A 15,404-nucleotide genomic window follows, 5' to 3' on the forward strand; every position below is an offset into this window, starting at 1 on the left:
TGCATGCGTGCAAAAAACCCCATTTGTCTTTTCTTTTGTCAATCTTAAATGAAGGGCATTTTGGTCAAATGGAAAGCTGATGTTATTGACTTTTGTGGATCTGTTTGAGGAGAGAGGAATACTTTTCTATTAAAGGGGAGTTTTTCAAACAAGAAAGGACACTTTTTTTAAGAGGAAAAATCACATGATTCAGAATTGGCGAAATCAAGGTTTTGGGGTAGACGAGATTTTCATGAGCAGAAGCAACTGAAGGTCAAGTTTCATATGAATACTTGTAATGTCTACATTTTATATTTTTATTTGCTTGAATACTATGACTAGCTAAATCCCCCAATACTAGGGGGTGTCCCTAACTTGAATCTGTAATGACTTTGAGTTTATATTTGCAATAAAAATATTGTTTTTCGTAATTAACTTATTCTCGTGATGTCATTAACACTTTCTCTTTCGGAATAATTGAGATTGTTATATGATTATTAATTAGGTTGGATCACCTTTGATAATGCTTTCATGATATTATTCTATAATAGATATTACCTAGGACTAGGGATACCCTGTAGAAATAAAATTGTTCTTGAAATAATAATACTTAATTTCACCGGTTAATTTCTATGGACATAGAGATTAGGTATGAATGATTAAAGATTTTCTCACTAAGGCATTAGGAGAAAACATCCTTAAGAATTGGTACTAATTAATTGATATTTATTATTGAAATAGTGACTCAGAGTTGTTACAGGGAAAAATCACACACATTCCCTAACATATTACTCTCGTATCTTTCAAATCCATTCTCTGCACTATTTATTTTAATTGTAATTATTTTTATATATTCGCACCAAAAATACCCAACCTTAGTTTTTATTTAATTGAACAACAATTGGAACTCAATATTTTCAAACAATCCTTGAGATCAACATTCAGGGAACTTTCCTCATTATTACTACAAAGGAAAAATAGTACACTTGCTATTTTTCTGATCACCTTCAACGACTAGGGTATTGTCATTTGTGAATCTCACCTTGTTCTTCATTGAGGGGCTTATATTGACAACCCAATCTTTCCTTTCAGTCATATTTGATGAGCAACCTGAATCCAAGTACCATTGGTCCTTACATATTTCATCCTCTTTCATTGTGACCATTAGCAACATCTCTTCTTCTTCGTGTCTTACAATCCTTGCATCATTTTCTTGATTATTTATTTTGTTTTCAGGATAAACACTAGTGTAGTAACCATACTTCTCGAAATTGAAATGCTGAATGTGGATCTTGTCAGGTTTCCTTCCACCATCTTTTCCTCTACCTGGAACACCACCTATGTGGTTGCCTTGGTTTGAGGGTCTTCTCTAGTTTGACGAATTTTGTTCTTGTTGATGACTTCTGCCATTTAAGTTGTTGTAACCACCTCTACCTTTGTCACCATTCCAACTTCCTTTGGCTTTCTTATCTTTTGTTGATTGTGCATGTAGAGCAACATCACCTTTCGACTTGCTTGCTGGTCTTTCAACCATTATTCGTTCATGAGGTTCAAGTGTCCTTTGAAGCTTTTCTTTTGTCACGGTTAACAAATATTTCGACTCTTTTATGGCTACTACCACATGATCGAATTTTGGAGCCAATGACCTCAAGATCTTTGCAGCAACTGATCTTGATGTCAACACTTCTCCACACATCTTTATTTGATTCACCAATTTCGTAACCCTAGTGAAAAAATAAGCCACACTTTCAGTTTCTTCCATATGAAGCAACTCATACGTTCTTTTGTTAGTCTGTAGCCTCACCTTTTTAACCTTCTCAACACCTCTAAACGATTTATCCACGATATCCCATGTTTCCTTCGATGATTATGGATCACCAACTTTCTCAAAGTTGTCTGGATAAACGCATTGATAAATTATAAAGAGAACTTTATAATCTTTCTTCGTCAAATCTTTATGTGCAACCTTTTGTTCATCTGTTTCTTCTTCGCTAATTGGTGATACTTTATTCTTCATAAGATCCCATATGTCTTGATAGCAGAAGACAACCTTCATCTGCTTGCATCAATTATCATTAATTCTTACCATTCAAGATTGGAAGATTTGCTAGAAAATGCTCGTTCGAATGAGAAGTCATTGTTATATACTTCTCAAGAATCGCAATCAGTGTTCTAGATATAAGATGTTGGAAATCCCTCTTTACAAAATGAGATTTAATCACTTTCCTTGATTGATTCACGATTCTTGTTCCCCACTCTTCACTCGAGTGATTCAGCCACTCCTTGGTTGCATGATGATTCACGTGCACAATGATTTGAGAAGAAAAGAAATATGTGAAAGTGAATTGAGGAACAAAAGAGAAATTAGGATTTTAGAAAAAAAGGGAAGAAGATGAATCAAATTCTGCAGAATTTCTCTTTGCTTTCAACTAAAAAATTTATTCAACTTTTCTTCACCCTTACAACAATTGGATACCTCTCTGAGATTGCTTACTTCTCTAAATAACTAAATAACACCTAGTTCGTGTATTTATCTCAATGTCAAATCCATCATATCCAACTATTAGAAACTCTATTCGACTACATTCAAACTAACATTTACAAATACAAAGAATTACATATTTGATATTAATGATAGGTTGAAGTACCATTTGTGCTTCTCTTTTAATACAGCGTTGCTTATAAAAAAGTTCGGTGGATTCTCTATAAATTTAACTTAATTTTGATGAGTAGTTAATTTTACAAAAGTTGTATGTTTTATAAAACTAGCACGTGTTCTCATGATTTTGACAAAACCAACTGTGACACCAAACATATCTCTTTCTCTTTCTTTCTGTTTTAAATATAAGCACTTATTTGATAAAAAGTTTGTCTCTAAATGTAAATCTCTTTTCAAATTACTACTATATACATTTACCATTTTTATATAATCTTTAAATGTATATAAAAAAGTAAAAAATGTTGGAAATAAGACTACATATAAATGGAATAGGATATCTTTAGGTGGACAAGAAATATTGTGGTTGTCTAAATTATGACTTGTAAAATATTTATATACACGGTTACATTATAGCTTAAATGCAATTTCTATTATTTAAAATATATACGTTTTAACTTCTCTATTTAATTTTTTCAAAATAAAGTTTTAATTTAATTTTTGTTCTCCACATCATTTTAGAGTCAATTTTTTTAAGGTGAATAAATATAATATGACATGTTAATAAATTGAAACAAATCCTTTTATTAATTTGTAGTTTCATTAAACTTATAATTAATCAATTTTATGCAATTTTTTTTGTTGTTTATTTGATTTCACAAACATCTAAAAGTTTGAGACTAGGGAAACCAAACATCAATTTGTAATATTTTTTTTTTATTATTTGATTTTCATTAAATTTATTAATTTGTGATTAGTTTGATTTTATAAGTAATTTTAAATTAAATTTAGGTATAACCTAATTTTTTGAAATGTGACTAGGGACTATTTTAAGTAGCTACTAGCTTGGCTCTTTTACTCTGATAACTACTTCAATAATATTTTTTAAAATTGAAGTATTTACTTTAAAATTAGCTTTAAATACATTAATTATTTAAATTTTATTCTGATGGAAACTATTAAGAGAAGGATCCCTTTGATACTTGTCACAATCAGAAGAGAAAAAAAAAGGAAGAAAATAATTCTATTGCAACGAAATTTCTGTTTTAATAAAACATGTTAAGGCTTTCAATAGTAGTTTGAGATTATAAAAAGATATGTAACCAATATTGAAATTGTGTAAGACTAATGTGACTGAGTTATATTAATGTTCCTCATTTAGCAATTACATAAATGATACAGTTTCTAAACAATGAATAAAGTATCTTGATTTCACTGTAAGGTTATGTAGAATTTACATAAAAGACTAATTGACCATATATACTACATATTCATTGACAATAACTTGACAGATTTGAAAACACATTGGTGCTAACAGTTTATAACTTGAGAACAATTTCTATAAGAACACAACATGTTGCACTCTTTAGTATCTCTTGTGAGTGTTGCTTCTTTTTGTATCCTCAAGTTCCCACATATTCTTCAATGACTTCCATTTGTGTTCAAAAGTGTCACTAAACTTTTTTGCAATTTGGTAAATATGATTCCTTGGAGGATACGTTACCATTGCATTAGAGAACACAAGCCTCATGTCGCTAGCAAACTCATCCTCTGTTGCATACAACCTCATTTTTCTCTCTATTTCCTTCAAACCTATTGCCTTTATCTTACACTTATTAGACTTTGCTATTTTTGGAGGATCTTTCAAATCCCAACCATCTCTGTCTACCAACATCCTCTTCAATATCAACCAACATTGCCTCCTCTTAACACACTCCATCGCTTTCTTCAACCCACATTCTTCACCTCTTATCACAGAATCCTTCATGTTATCCTTTGGTTGAGACAAAGGTGTTGTTTTGGAAAGTTGGTTCTTGATCATCTTCTTGTCTTCAACAACATTGTCATCATCCTTTGGTTGAGACAAAGGTATTGTGTTGGAAACTTGGTTCTTGATGATCTTCTTGTTTTCAACAACATTGCCATTATTCTTTGGTTGAGACAAAGCTGTTGATTTGGTTTGATAATTTGAATCAACCCAATAACAGGATATGATTGGTTTTACAGAATCTTGAATCTTCTTTCTCTTGTTTTCATCTGTGGCACAAGAATCTGAATCGCGTTTTCTTGAACCAGGAGGATAACTGAGCTTGATGATAAGTCTTTTACGAGGTTGTGTGTTCGAAGGGTTAGTGTTGGGTGTTGTTGAGGAAGAAGGTTTGGTGTTATGTTGCATGGATGTAGTTAAGGAAGAAGGGTTTGTGTTTGATGCTTCTAAGGAAGAAGGTTTGGTGTTGTCGGACATGGATGTTGTTAAGGAAGAACAAGGGTTTGTGTTGGATCCTGTAAATGTGAAGTCTTGATTTTAGGGAGATATATCATTAATAACACAATTTTAAATATTCAATCTTATTTATTTTGTTTTATTTTACTCGTTTTTAATTTTAGTATCTAACTAATAAGTTATCTCAAAAGATATTAATTGTAACAAACTTTCTATTTCATACTTAAAAAAAAATTATAAATAACAAAAATTTGAAATCTTTTAAAAACTTATTTTTAATTTTTTTATAACAAACAAGACTTAACATCATTTAGAAAAGTAGTTTTTAGTTACTGTTCAATCTTTTTACAACAATATAAAAATATTCATTGTTTTATTATTTTTGTACATAAATAATGATCTGTGTGAAAACATAAATAATTTTATTAAACAAATCACAATAATGAATTAAACATAGAAAACCAAAGTGACTAAACACTACATACCAATTTCATCATAAGGTGAGGGCAAGAGTTCTGGTGAATTTTCAAACACATTGTTTCGAGACATTGCAAGTCGAATTTGAAAAGAGAAGAAAATTTCTTTGTTTATAAAATTCTACAACTTCAAACTAAAAGAATCTTGATTTATATAGAGATATAACACAAGATATAATATCTTGGTTGATATAAAAATAATTAATGATTAATAATAGATCCACTTAAATCATGGTGTAAATCAAATCAATTAGTTTAAGTAATGAAGATAATGTTGATTTTATTTTTATTTTCTAAAATATCTCAACAAACTAATATTTACTTTCATCTTATCTAATTAATATTTTGCTTATTTTTTTATTTTAAATTTAATGAAATTTATAATTTTATTTCAGCTCACTTTTAGAAAAAAAACATGTTATTTTTAATTTAAAAATAATAATTTATATTTTATTTGTAATGTACACGAGTCACTCAATATTTCTTAGTTTTCCTTTTACCAAACTATTTTTGACCTACAATAAATATCTCAACAAACTATGCATATATACTTTTATTTTATCCATGAAATATTTTACATAACTTTTTAATAATTTTACTTTTTAACTTTAGCAAAATAATTTAGCCTTTTTTAAAGGCCAAGTTCCACACCCAGTTATTTTTATCTAACAAATTTTATATATCTACTTTGATTTTATCCTATAAATAAAATTTTCTAAATTTTTAACAAACACGGTTTTAATTAATTCATAGTCATTTATTTTCAAAGATATAGTTCTTAGACTTAAAACAAACACCCTCTTATCAGGAGAATGATTTCATTTTAAAAGGATTGTGACTATTACTATTATATTGTAATAAAGCTAATGTTTAAAAATGTATATTAATTATATTAATTGTTTAGGTGATAACGATTACATTTGAACTTAAATATTAGTTAAACAATTTAATTATTTATTAATAATAAAAATTGTATAAATTCAAATTTTATTAAACTAAGCTTTGAACATAAATAATGATCTCTTTTGAACCTTAGAAAATTCATTTCCCTCCACTAAGCTAAGAAATAAGATTAAAACTAAAAATTAATTTTATATTTTTGTACATTATTTTATAAATATTTTTTTTTCTTCATATTTTAATAAAAATATAAAAAATAATTGTTGGTAAATTAAGTCAAATATATTTGTTTCAAACCCTAAATTGGAGGAAAATATTCGAATGGGGCCTATAAGTTATTTCAACCCGAAGTTGGCTTTAGGGTTTCATCAGTTACTTAATTGTTTTTCTAATTTTGATTTTGATTTCACTTTAGGCAAGGAGAAAAATCTATGGTATATCTTCATCCATCTTCTTATTGATTGAGTGATTGAATTAATTGGGATACAAATTAAATTTCCACACAAGGGTAGAAAAATATTCGAATGGGGCCTAAATGTAATTTTTTTACTAAAATATCCCATATTTTAAAAAAAATTCTAAAATAATTCAATTTAAAAAAAAAATCTCAATCTACCCCAATTTCAAAAAAAAATACTTAAGGCATGGGCGCCAGACCAATTGACGTTTATCCTTAATTTTTAAGAGGGGGCGCCAATTGGATTGGCTACGGCACATGGTGCTGCCAATCCAATTGGTGCCCAGGTACACTAATTGAGAGGAGGCGCCAATTGGTTTGGCGCTTCAGTGTAATGTACAATTTTTTTTCTTCATAAATTGAGGTGTTGTCTGATTCATTTTTCCACATTTCATTTCGTCATATTGCAAACATGTTTGGTGTTCGCCGCCGCTATGGAAAAGTGATTTATTCGAGAGACAAGCCTCCGATGTTGATGCTCTTCTGGAACATTTGTAGTTTCGATCAACTGAAGAGGGAGTTGGTTCGTTGGTTAGATGGAAAAATATCAGAAGGAGAAAAAATAAGAAGTATTGAGAGATTCGATAATATATTTGGTTGGATGCGAGTAAAAACTGATAAGGATGCTAGGGAAATGATGTTTGGACGATATGACATAAGTTTGATTATTGTAATCAGTTAAAAATGTTTTGTTTTAAGTTTTCTTATGTTGTAGTGATGTTAGTTATTAACCTTGTTGTAACAAAAAGATAATGATATATAAAAAATCAAGGTTACAAAAATTGAAAGGAGCTACTAAATTATGATGCAAATGTTGCTCCTAGATTGGGACATTTGTTCTTATTGTGTCCGGGTTGATGACATATACTACATAATCTTATCATTTTATCAGTCGTATCCATTTCTGTTCTAATACGTGTATTGTTTGACCGTCCTTTTTTCTTTCTTCGCATCTCATTGTTGTGCCAAACTATGTCACCTTCATATGGAGGCTAGTATTCCCCCATTGGTAGTACTGAGAAGCTTTTTTATACACATTCATAATGGTAATGGCCTTGTGAACATCAGATAGATGGATGTAAGCATCTTGGTGAGTATGCACGCATGCCACAATGGCATGGGAGCAAGGAATACGGAAGGTCTAGAACTTTCCACAGTCGCACCAACTTCTGTTTAGTTTGACAGCATAGGATAAATTTGGCATCCCCTTATTGAGATCCATTATTTCCTGTACACTGAAATTTTGCCTACGACGGTCAAAGACTGTAACTGCGTGTGTGCTAGCTTTGATACTTTCCTCTTTCATCACTTTCATACAACATTCACTGAATATTTGATCTGACACTAACATTGCACACCATCTTTCACCTCTGTTTGCGAATCTAGATGCCAACCTAATATAGGTTGTTCTGACCAAAACGGTTATTGGTAGATTTCCAATGCCTTTGAATACGCCGTTCATGCATTCCACGAGGTTTATTGTCATGTGGCCCAATCGACAACCTCTATCAAATGCCATTGTCCACTACTCTACTGATATGTTATCCACCCATCTTCTTGCATCTACATTAGACAATCTAATTTCATCATGATAATGTTGAAATGACGGTTGAGTTAGAGCATACCCTGCATTCACCACTTTTTTGTGAAAGTTTATGTCTTTGATTGCACGCATGAAGTTTTGTGTGATATGTCTAATGCAATAGACATGGGTAGAAGGAGGATCATGTCATCCGTTATCATGGTTATTGTAAGCACTCTCAATGGCAGCATGTCTATCTGAAACCAAACAAAGATTGGCTTGTGGAGCGACATGTGTTCTGAGATGTCGAAGGAAGAAATCTCAACCACCAACGGTTTCACCTTCAACCAGAGCAAAGGCAATGGGAAAGACATTATTGTTGTCATCTTGTGCAACATCCATAAGCAAAGTACCCTTCCATTTTCCGTATAACCATGTTCCATCAATTTGAATAATAGATTTGCAGAATGCAAAATCTCTGATGCACGGTTCAAACGCCCAAAAGAGGTGGTGAAAGATTCTATTTCCAGTAACACGAGTTCCGTCTAGCGTAAATGCTGGTAGTCTCTCCATAATTGCAATAGTTCCTGGTGCGTATGTTTTAAGTGCCCATAAAAACCATGACAATTCTTTGTATGAATCCTCCCAGTTGCTGAATACATGTTCAACAACCTTTGTCCTTGCAATCCACGCTTTCTTGTAAGATGGAGTATAATTATATCTTGTTCTGATATTAGATATTATTATACTCACCTTCCCTGATGGGTCTTTGTTAACAAGCGGCAAAATGTTTTGACATATCAATGCAACACTTAATTTACGGTGATCTTGTACAACATTAGTTACAATGCAACTGTGAGGTGGGTCTATAGAAGCTATCTCCCAAGCGTCGCTTCTCTTCTTGTGAGACGCAACCAACCGAAACTTGCAAAGGATGTTACGACATTCGATGACATACCTTCTCAAATCAGTGTGTTTCACGGTGAAATTAACAGAGTTATTCATGTGAAATTTTTTGATAGCTCGCACATATTCCTCTTTAGTGCGGAACATGTCTCCCACTTTTAACTCACCCTCTGATCGTGGATACAGGTTATAAAAACACTGTTGGATATTTTATCGTCATGCAAATCCATGTTTGTCATATGTTCAGGAGGATTATATACATGACTTGGAGGTAATGGCGTTGGATGATCGTCAGCTTCAATGTTGTTATTCAACATATGATCGACCTGTGTCTCGGTCTCTCTTCTTCTTCATCAATGACGTTGACTTCTGCTTCTACTTCTATGTCGGCTTCATCTGAGTTTTCTGAATCAAATTCATCAGATTCAACTTTATTAGTTATCTGAGATTGCTGAGACAGTATACTTGGTTGAAGAGTAATATATAACTCAATAGAGTTGCAACCAGAATTTCTGTGACTAACAAACATATATTCAACATCTTCATCGTCCCGTACCTTTAGCGGGTCAAATTTACATTGACTATTCTCGAAATAAATTGGATTTTGATACGTGATTTGTGACCCAAGACCAGATCCTATGCAAGATTCAATTCGTTTTTTCAAATGCAAGAAATTTGAATTTCTCTTGATCGTAAAGCGGATAGTATCGGTGTTTCAAAAAGAAAACTCGTATACATCAGACTCATATGTCTCACCGTTGTAGTGAGCATTGATAATATATTTGGATGCAGATGACATTGTAATATTTGGGTGCAGATGGAAAGTAAATTTTTGGTGCAGATGAATTTATGTTGATTGTAGGATGAAATGGTAAGACACTTAAATATCCATGTGACATGGCATGCATGCAAACCCTAGCGTCAGTCCTATTGGCGTCTGCATGTAATATTAGTACATAGGCGCCAGTCCACGTGGCACCTTAAAGACCTCGAAATTCTGCATGTAGATAGCCATGCAGCCTGCACCCTATGTGAAGACCATGCATGCATGCAAGCCTAGGAGGCGACAATCCATATGGCGCTTGCATTGTAAGATTGCATGTGTAAGCCAAACCAATTGACGCCTACATCAAGCCCAATTATCCATGCATCCAAACTTTTGCCTGTCTTTGCATGTCTCTCATTATAAATATTCATACAAGTTTCACTTCTTCATCACCAACAATGACTTCTTCCTCTGCAACAACCACTCTTTCAACTGCAACAACCATTCTTTCATATATTTACTACGACAAGATGTCTCTGCTCACTATGGGTGAATCGTATAGAGGCACAATTGAAAACATAACAACTTATGTAAGAATTTAACTCTTGTATTTTTTTTCTAAAGTAACTTAATTTGTTTTTTTTAAAGTAACTTATTTTGTTGTTTATTTTTTAGGGTGTTTCTAGGTTCCGAACTCGTGTCCACGAATTTGTTCACATGGACGTGATTATTCAACCTTATGTCAAACTCGCTGATTTTGGACATGTAAGCAAAATAATGTCTTGGTCGGTTGATACTAAATGTATTCTTGCATTATGTGAAAGATGGCGTCCCGAGACACACACATTCTGGTTTCGAACCGGTGAATGTACCGTGACATTAAAAGATGTCTATATGTTATTGGGACTGCCTATCGAAGGTAAGGCGGTAAATAGTAAAACCAACTATGCGAATTCTTGTTAGATGATAACTCGAGAGATCAAGGTATACTCCTTTCACGCCTTAAGGCATATCATAACAGCTTATAGTTAGATGAGAATTCTACCGAAGAGGCTCGAATAATAAAAACTAGGTGTTATATTATGCTTTTAATTGGTTTATTTTTATTTCCCGAAGGTAGTGGTTCTAGTATGCATGTTATGTATTTACCTTTACTAAGACATGTAGATAGAATAAGAAGTTATAATTGAGGGTCTGCTTGTTTGGCTTATCTTTATAGCTCTTTGTGTAAAAATGCACACAAAGACACATCTACATTTTCTGGATGTGACGTTTTGCTCCTAGCATGGGGTTGGTCCAGACTACCATCCCTAGTGCCCATCAACAACAACCATTCATATTTCCGTACGCACAAAAGTAAGTTTTTAAAAATGGACTATATTTACTTACTTTAGCGATTATTATCTCTAAATAATATTTTTACTTTTATGGTGCAGATGGTCGACACGTGGTATGAGTTATAACAGATGTCCTAGACACTGTATTACCCAGTATCGCAATCTCTTGGATCACCTTCGACCGACATATGTATTGCCATTAAACTAATTATTTCGTTATAATTTGTTAATTTCTTCTAACAAATTTATAATCTAATATATGTTCACATTTCAATTCATTTGGCGTTCATATCTAAATTTGAATCATGACCATGAAATCAATGAACAAGACGTAACTGTTTGGACTGCATGCACACCAATCATAAGATTCACCACTGTGGATATGCACAATAGTAATCGTGTTAAATTGTAGTTCGATATGCTTCAACACATCCCAGATCCCCCGACAAACCTTGAAGAATGGCATTTACGCAAAGTTAACGACCAATGGAACTTTAACCCATGGTAAAGCATCGCCAGATCTGTGTGTCGAAAATGGAAGCACCGACAAGACCATGTCTTAACTAACGTTGTGATGCCAACCGAAGAAAAACCAATTCGTAATTATATGGTTTAGTACAGATCGGTTGGATTTGAGTTCATCGCCGAGGATATATACCTATACGACCCACACTAGGAAACTTAAACACCAGAAGGTTCAACATCTAACCCTTGACAATATTGTCAAACCGGTTACTCACAACCCCCTATCCATCAAAATTTCCGATCCTCAAACACACAAACCTACAACCCTAACATGCCAAACACCCAACCACAATACTAAGAGTATACCTCGTACCACCACCAACAAGTAGATCATCATCAAGACACCCAACATCGCTATGCACCCAACACATCACCATATCATAGCCGTCTTAGCCAAAACACTCAGCGATCATTTAACATCAACCGTCCCTCCTCTTACTATAACCAAGAAGCTCAAACATCACAAAACAAAAACCTTCAACAATCATATGGCTACCAAACACCACAACAATCATTTCAACCTTTCCTCGACGTGTCATTCACACCAATGTCTCCCTTCAATCATCTTGGTCGTCCTCCAACAACTCATACACAACCCAACTACTCTGACATGGGTCATGAACTCAGCTATGGCGGTAGCCCTTCAATGCATACACAAGACTACGCTGATTTGTCTAAATATCTCAGGCAATCTCCTGCAGTTGGTGGTGATGTTCTTGGGCCCTCAGATACTCAAACACCTGGAATGAATCATCAATGTGGGTTAGGGCCACGAGTTATGGTAGCTAGGGGATGTGGGATCGGAGATCGGTTAAGTGATCCCGGTCATCGACATTAGTCTTTTTGTGTAAACACGTATTAATATTAATATGAATTGTTTTGATTTTCAACTTTATCTAAAATGTACAATATTTTTAAAAAAAAAAATACGAAACACACAGGTTTGACACCAATTGGCGTCTCCTTTAAAAATTAACACACATGCGCCAATTGGATTGACAGCACTAGGTGCACTAACCAATCCAATTGGCGTCTCCTCTCTAAACTTAAGAGCAGACATCAATTCATCTGACGTCTCCTTTTAAAAGTGGAGTAATTTTGATAATTAATCTGAAAAATAGGTTATTTTGAATTTTTTTTTAAATTAGAGTTATTTAGATAAAAAGTTCCCTAAATGTCTTCACTATTAAAATTTCCTTAAAATTTCATTTTATGCAGTTTGTTCTTCTTTTTTTCCACATTTAATGCACTTGTCAAATAGCCTTCACTAACTTGAATTTCAAGTTCCCAAAGACACAAGGATAGATGTCTAGCTAAATGAGGAATAAGTATAAGACTTATTGTTTCATGGATAGATGTCTAATATATAACACAACTTTAAATATAAAATCTTATTCGATAATTAGATTTTATTTGATCGTACCGATATTTAGAGATACACCATTAATACTTAAAAAAACTTTAAAAATTCAATCTGTTTTTTTTAATTATTATTTAAAATTTTATTATGAATGAGTCATCGCAACTTTAATTTCTTTATGAGAAGTTGTTCTAACTAGCTTCTCATTTGATTTTTTTTAAAACTTCTTAAAATTTTATAACAAACAAAAAATGAATTTTTTATTTTTTATTTTGTTTTAAAAATTGTAACAAACAAGCGCAAAGGTCATTTAAAAAAGGATTTAATTAAAATACATTGACAGTGTAAATTTTTTTTACACCGCCAGCTAATCATAGCCGTTGGATGTTGAAACAAGTTTGACTTTTATTTTAAAATTCTATAAAATAATACAAAAGGGTGATGGTGATGAATCGACTGTGTAAAATATTTTACACTGACAGTGTATTATAATTAATCTCTTTAAAAAATAAGTCTTTGAATATTAATAAATATTTTTACAACGGAATAATTTTAATTTATCCTTTTGTTTTTTTTTAAAATTATTTATTTAAAATTAAAATATTTAATAAATATATTTAAATAAGTTTAATTGATACAAGATATTTTACACTATTTATCGATAAATTGTGACACTCATATAAATAATGCTTTACTTTTCCTTTAACAAACATTGATAAACTTACTCGCCAATACATGAAAATTAATGTCTATTTATATTTTAATTTTTTAAAATATTATTTTGATCTACTTATTTTTTCTTATTTATAAAATTAATTTTTTTAAAATTTTAAATAATTTTGTTCATTTTCCTTTATTTGCACGGAAAATCCATAAAAAATCTATCTCTTATCGATTAAATTTCACAAAATTTAAAAAGTTAGTTTTTAATTCCGAATTATGTAAATTTAAGATTTATATAATAAAAATTCATCATAATAAAGTTAATTGTGTATTTCAATATATCTATAGAACACTAAACTTAATTTTAGTTTTTTCTATTGTTATTTGTAAAATAAGTGACTAGTGTCAAACTCTCATGCACAAAACTTAGAATAGAGCGATTTCAATGGGATATAAGAAATATGCAAATCAAGAGTAAAGTCAATAATTTTGACTATGAAAAGTTTATTTGATTTTCTATCGTGGAATCTCTTTTCTTGTTTTGTACTTCCGTGTCCTCGACTTCTGTTATCTCTCTTAAGCTGATTTCTCATTTCCTCCTCTATATTTCTGTAATTTAGAGTGAGTGTTCTTTTTGTTTCAGGTTACTCCTGAGTTTTTTCTTGATTTTTTTTTGCGATTTGCAAGAATTCCGCCATCTTTTCTTTCTCTGTCAACTTGGTGTTTCTGTTTCCTATTTCTGTCTCTAGTGGTTGATCATTCCCTTATGAGCACCCAGTTTTGCAAAGTTTGTGTTTTTAGATCGTTATCAGGTGTTTTACTCGGTTCCTTTTCGATTTTGCTTATTTTTTCGGTGTGCTGCATTCAGACTCCATGGACGACAAAAGACTGTTGGACAATGATAAAAGGTTTAGCTCCTACAGGGATCTAGTCATTGATTTGTCTTCTTCGGTTTTGCATGTTACATCAAATATATCAACAGGAGAAAAAATCAACAAGCAAGACTATCAACAAAAAAGTGCTCATCAGTTCATAGATACCAACATTCCTAATCAAGATTCTGCTGAAGACCCGGGTTTTTGCGTCTGGGACGATGAGGACGTGCAAGAAGCGTATAAAGAACTAAAATATTTGTTCTTGGAAAGTTCCTATCTCAAAAGCTTATTCATAAACTATCCCTATAATTTGGTCTAGCTGGAATTTGGTGTGACCTAGTAGGTATAAAAGTTGTGGAATTAGAATTGGGGCTCAAACACATCTCCACGGACAATCCTGCAATTACAAAGACTATGGAATCCTGCAATTACAAAGACTTAGACTTTAGTTTGGTCACAATTTGGGGAATCATCCAGAAATATGAAGTCTTCTCTTAGTTTTCCCGTTGTTTTTATCCTCAAGGTAGCTTCGACAAGTCGATGCAATTTCGACATAGACCACAGTACACTAACTTTAAAAGTTTATGATGATGAAATAACCTTGAATGTTCTTGAAATTAGGAAGCTATAGGTGGAAAAACAAAATCACTATGAAGTAGGCATGATCAGGACAGATGTGAAAGGCCAAAGTGACATGCCAACATCAGAAAAAAGACTCAAGAAGGCCATCTCAACTGCTTTCACCTCCATGAGCAACC

General features: G+C 32.2%; 1 protein-coding gene across 1 annotated transcript; it reads right to left on the minus strand.

Annotated features, from left to right (window-relative positions):
- Window positions 1–4,001: 4,001 nt before the first annotated feature.
- LOC127082163 (transcription factor GTE3, chloroplastic-like) lies at window positions 4,002–4,880 on the minus strand. Its single transcript, XM_051022387.1, has one exon. It carries the CDS (start codon window positions 4,878–4,880, stop codon window positions 4,002–4,004), a length of 879 nt encoding a protein of 292 aa, XP_050878344.1.
- Between the last annotated feature and the right edge of the window lie 10,524 nt (window positions 4,881–15,404).

This window comes from Lathyrus oleraceus, chromosome 5, assembly GCF_024323335.1.
Source record: "Lathyrus oleraceus cultivar Zhongwan6 chromosome 5, CAAS_Psat_ZW6_1.0, whole genome shotgun sequence".
Lineage (NCBI taxonomy): Eukaryota > Viridiplantae > Streptophyta > Magnoliopsida > Fabales > Fabaceae > Lathyrus > Lathyrus oleraceus.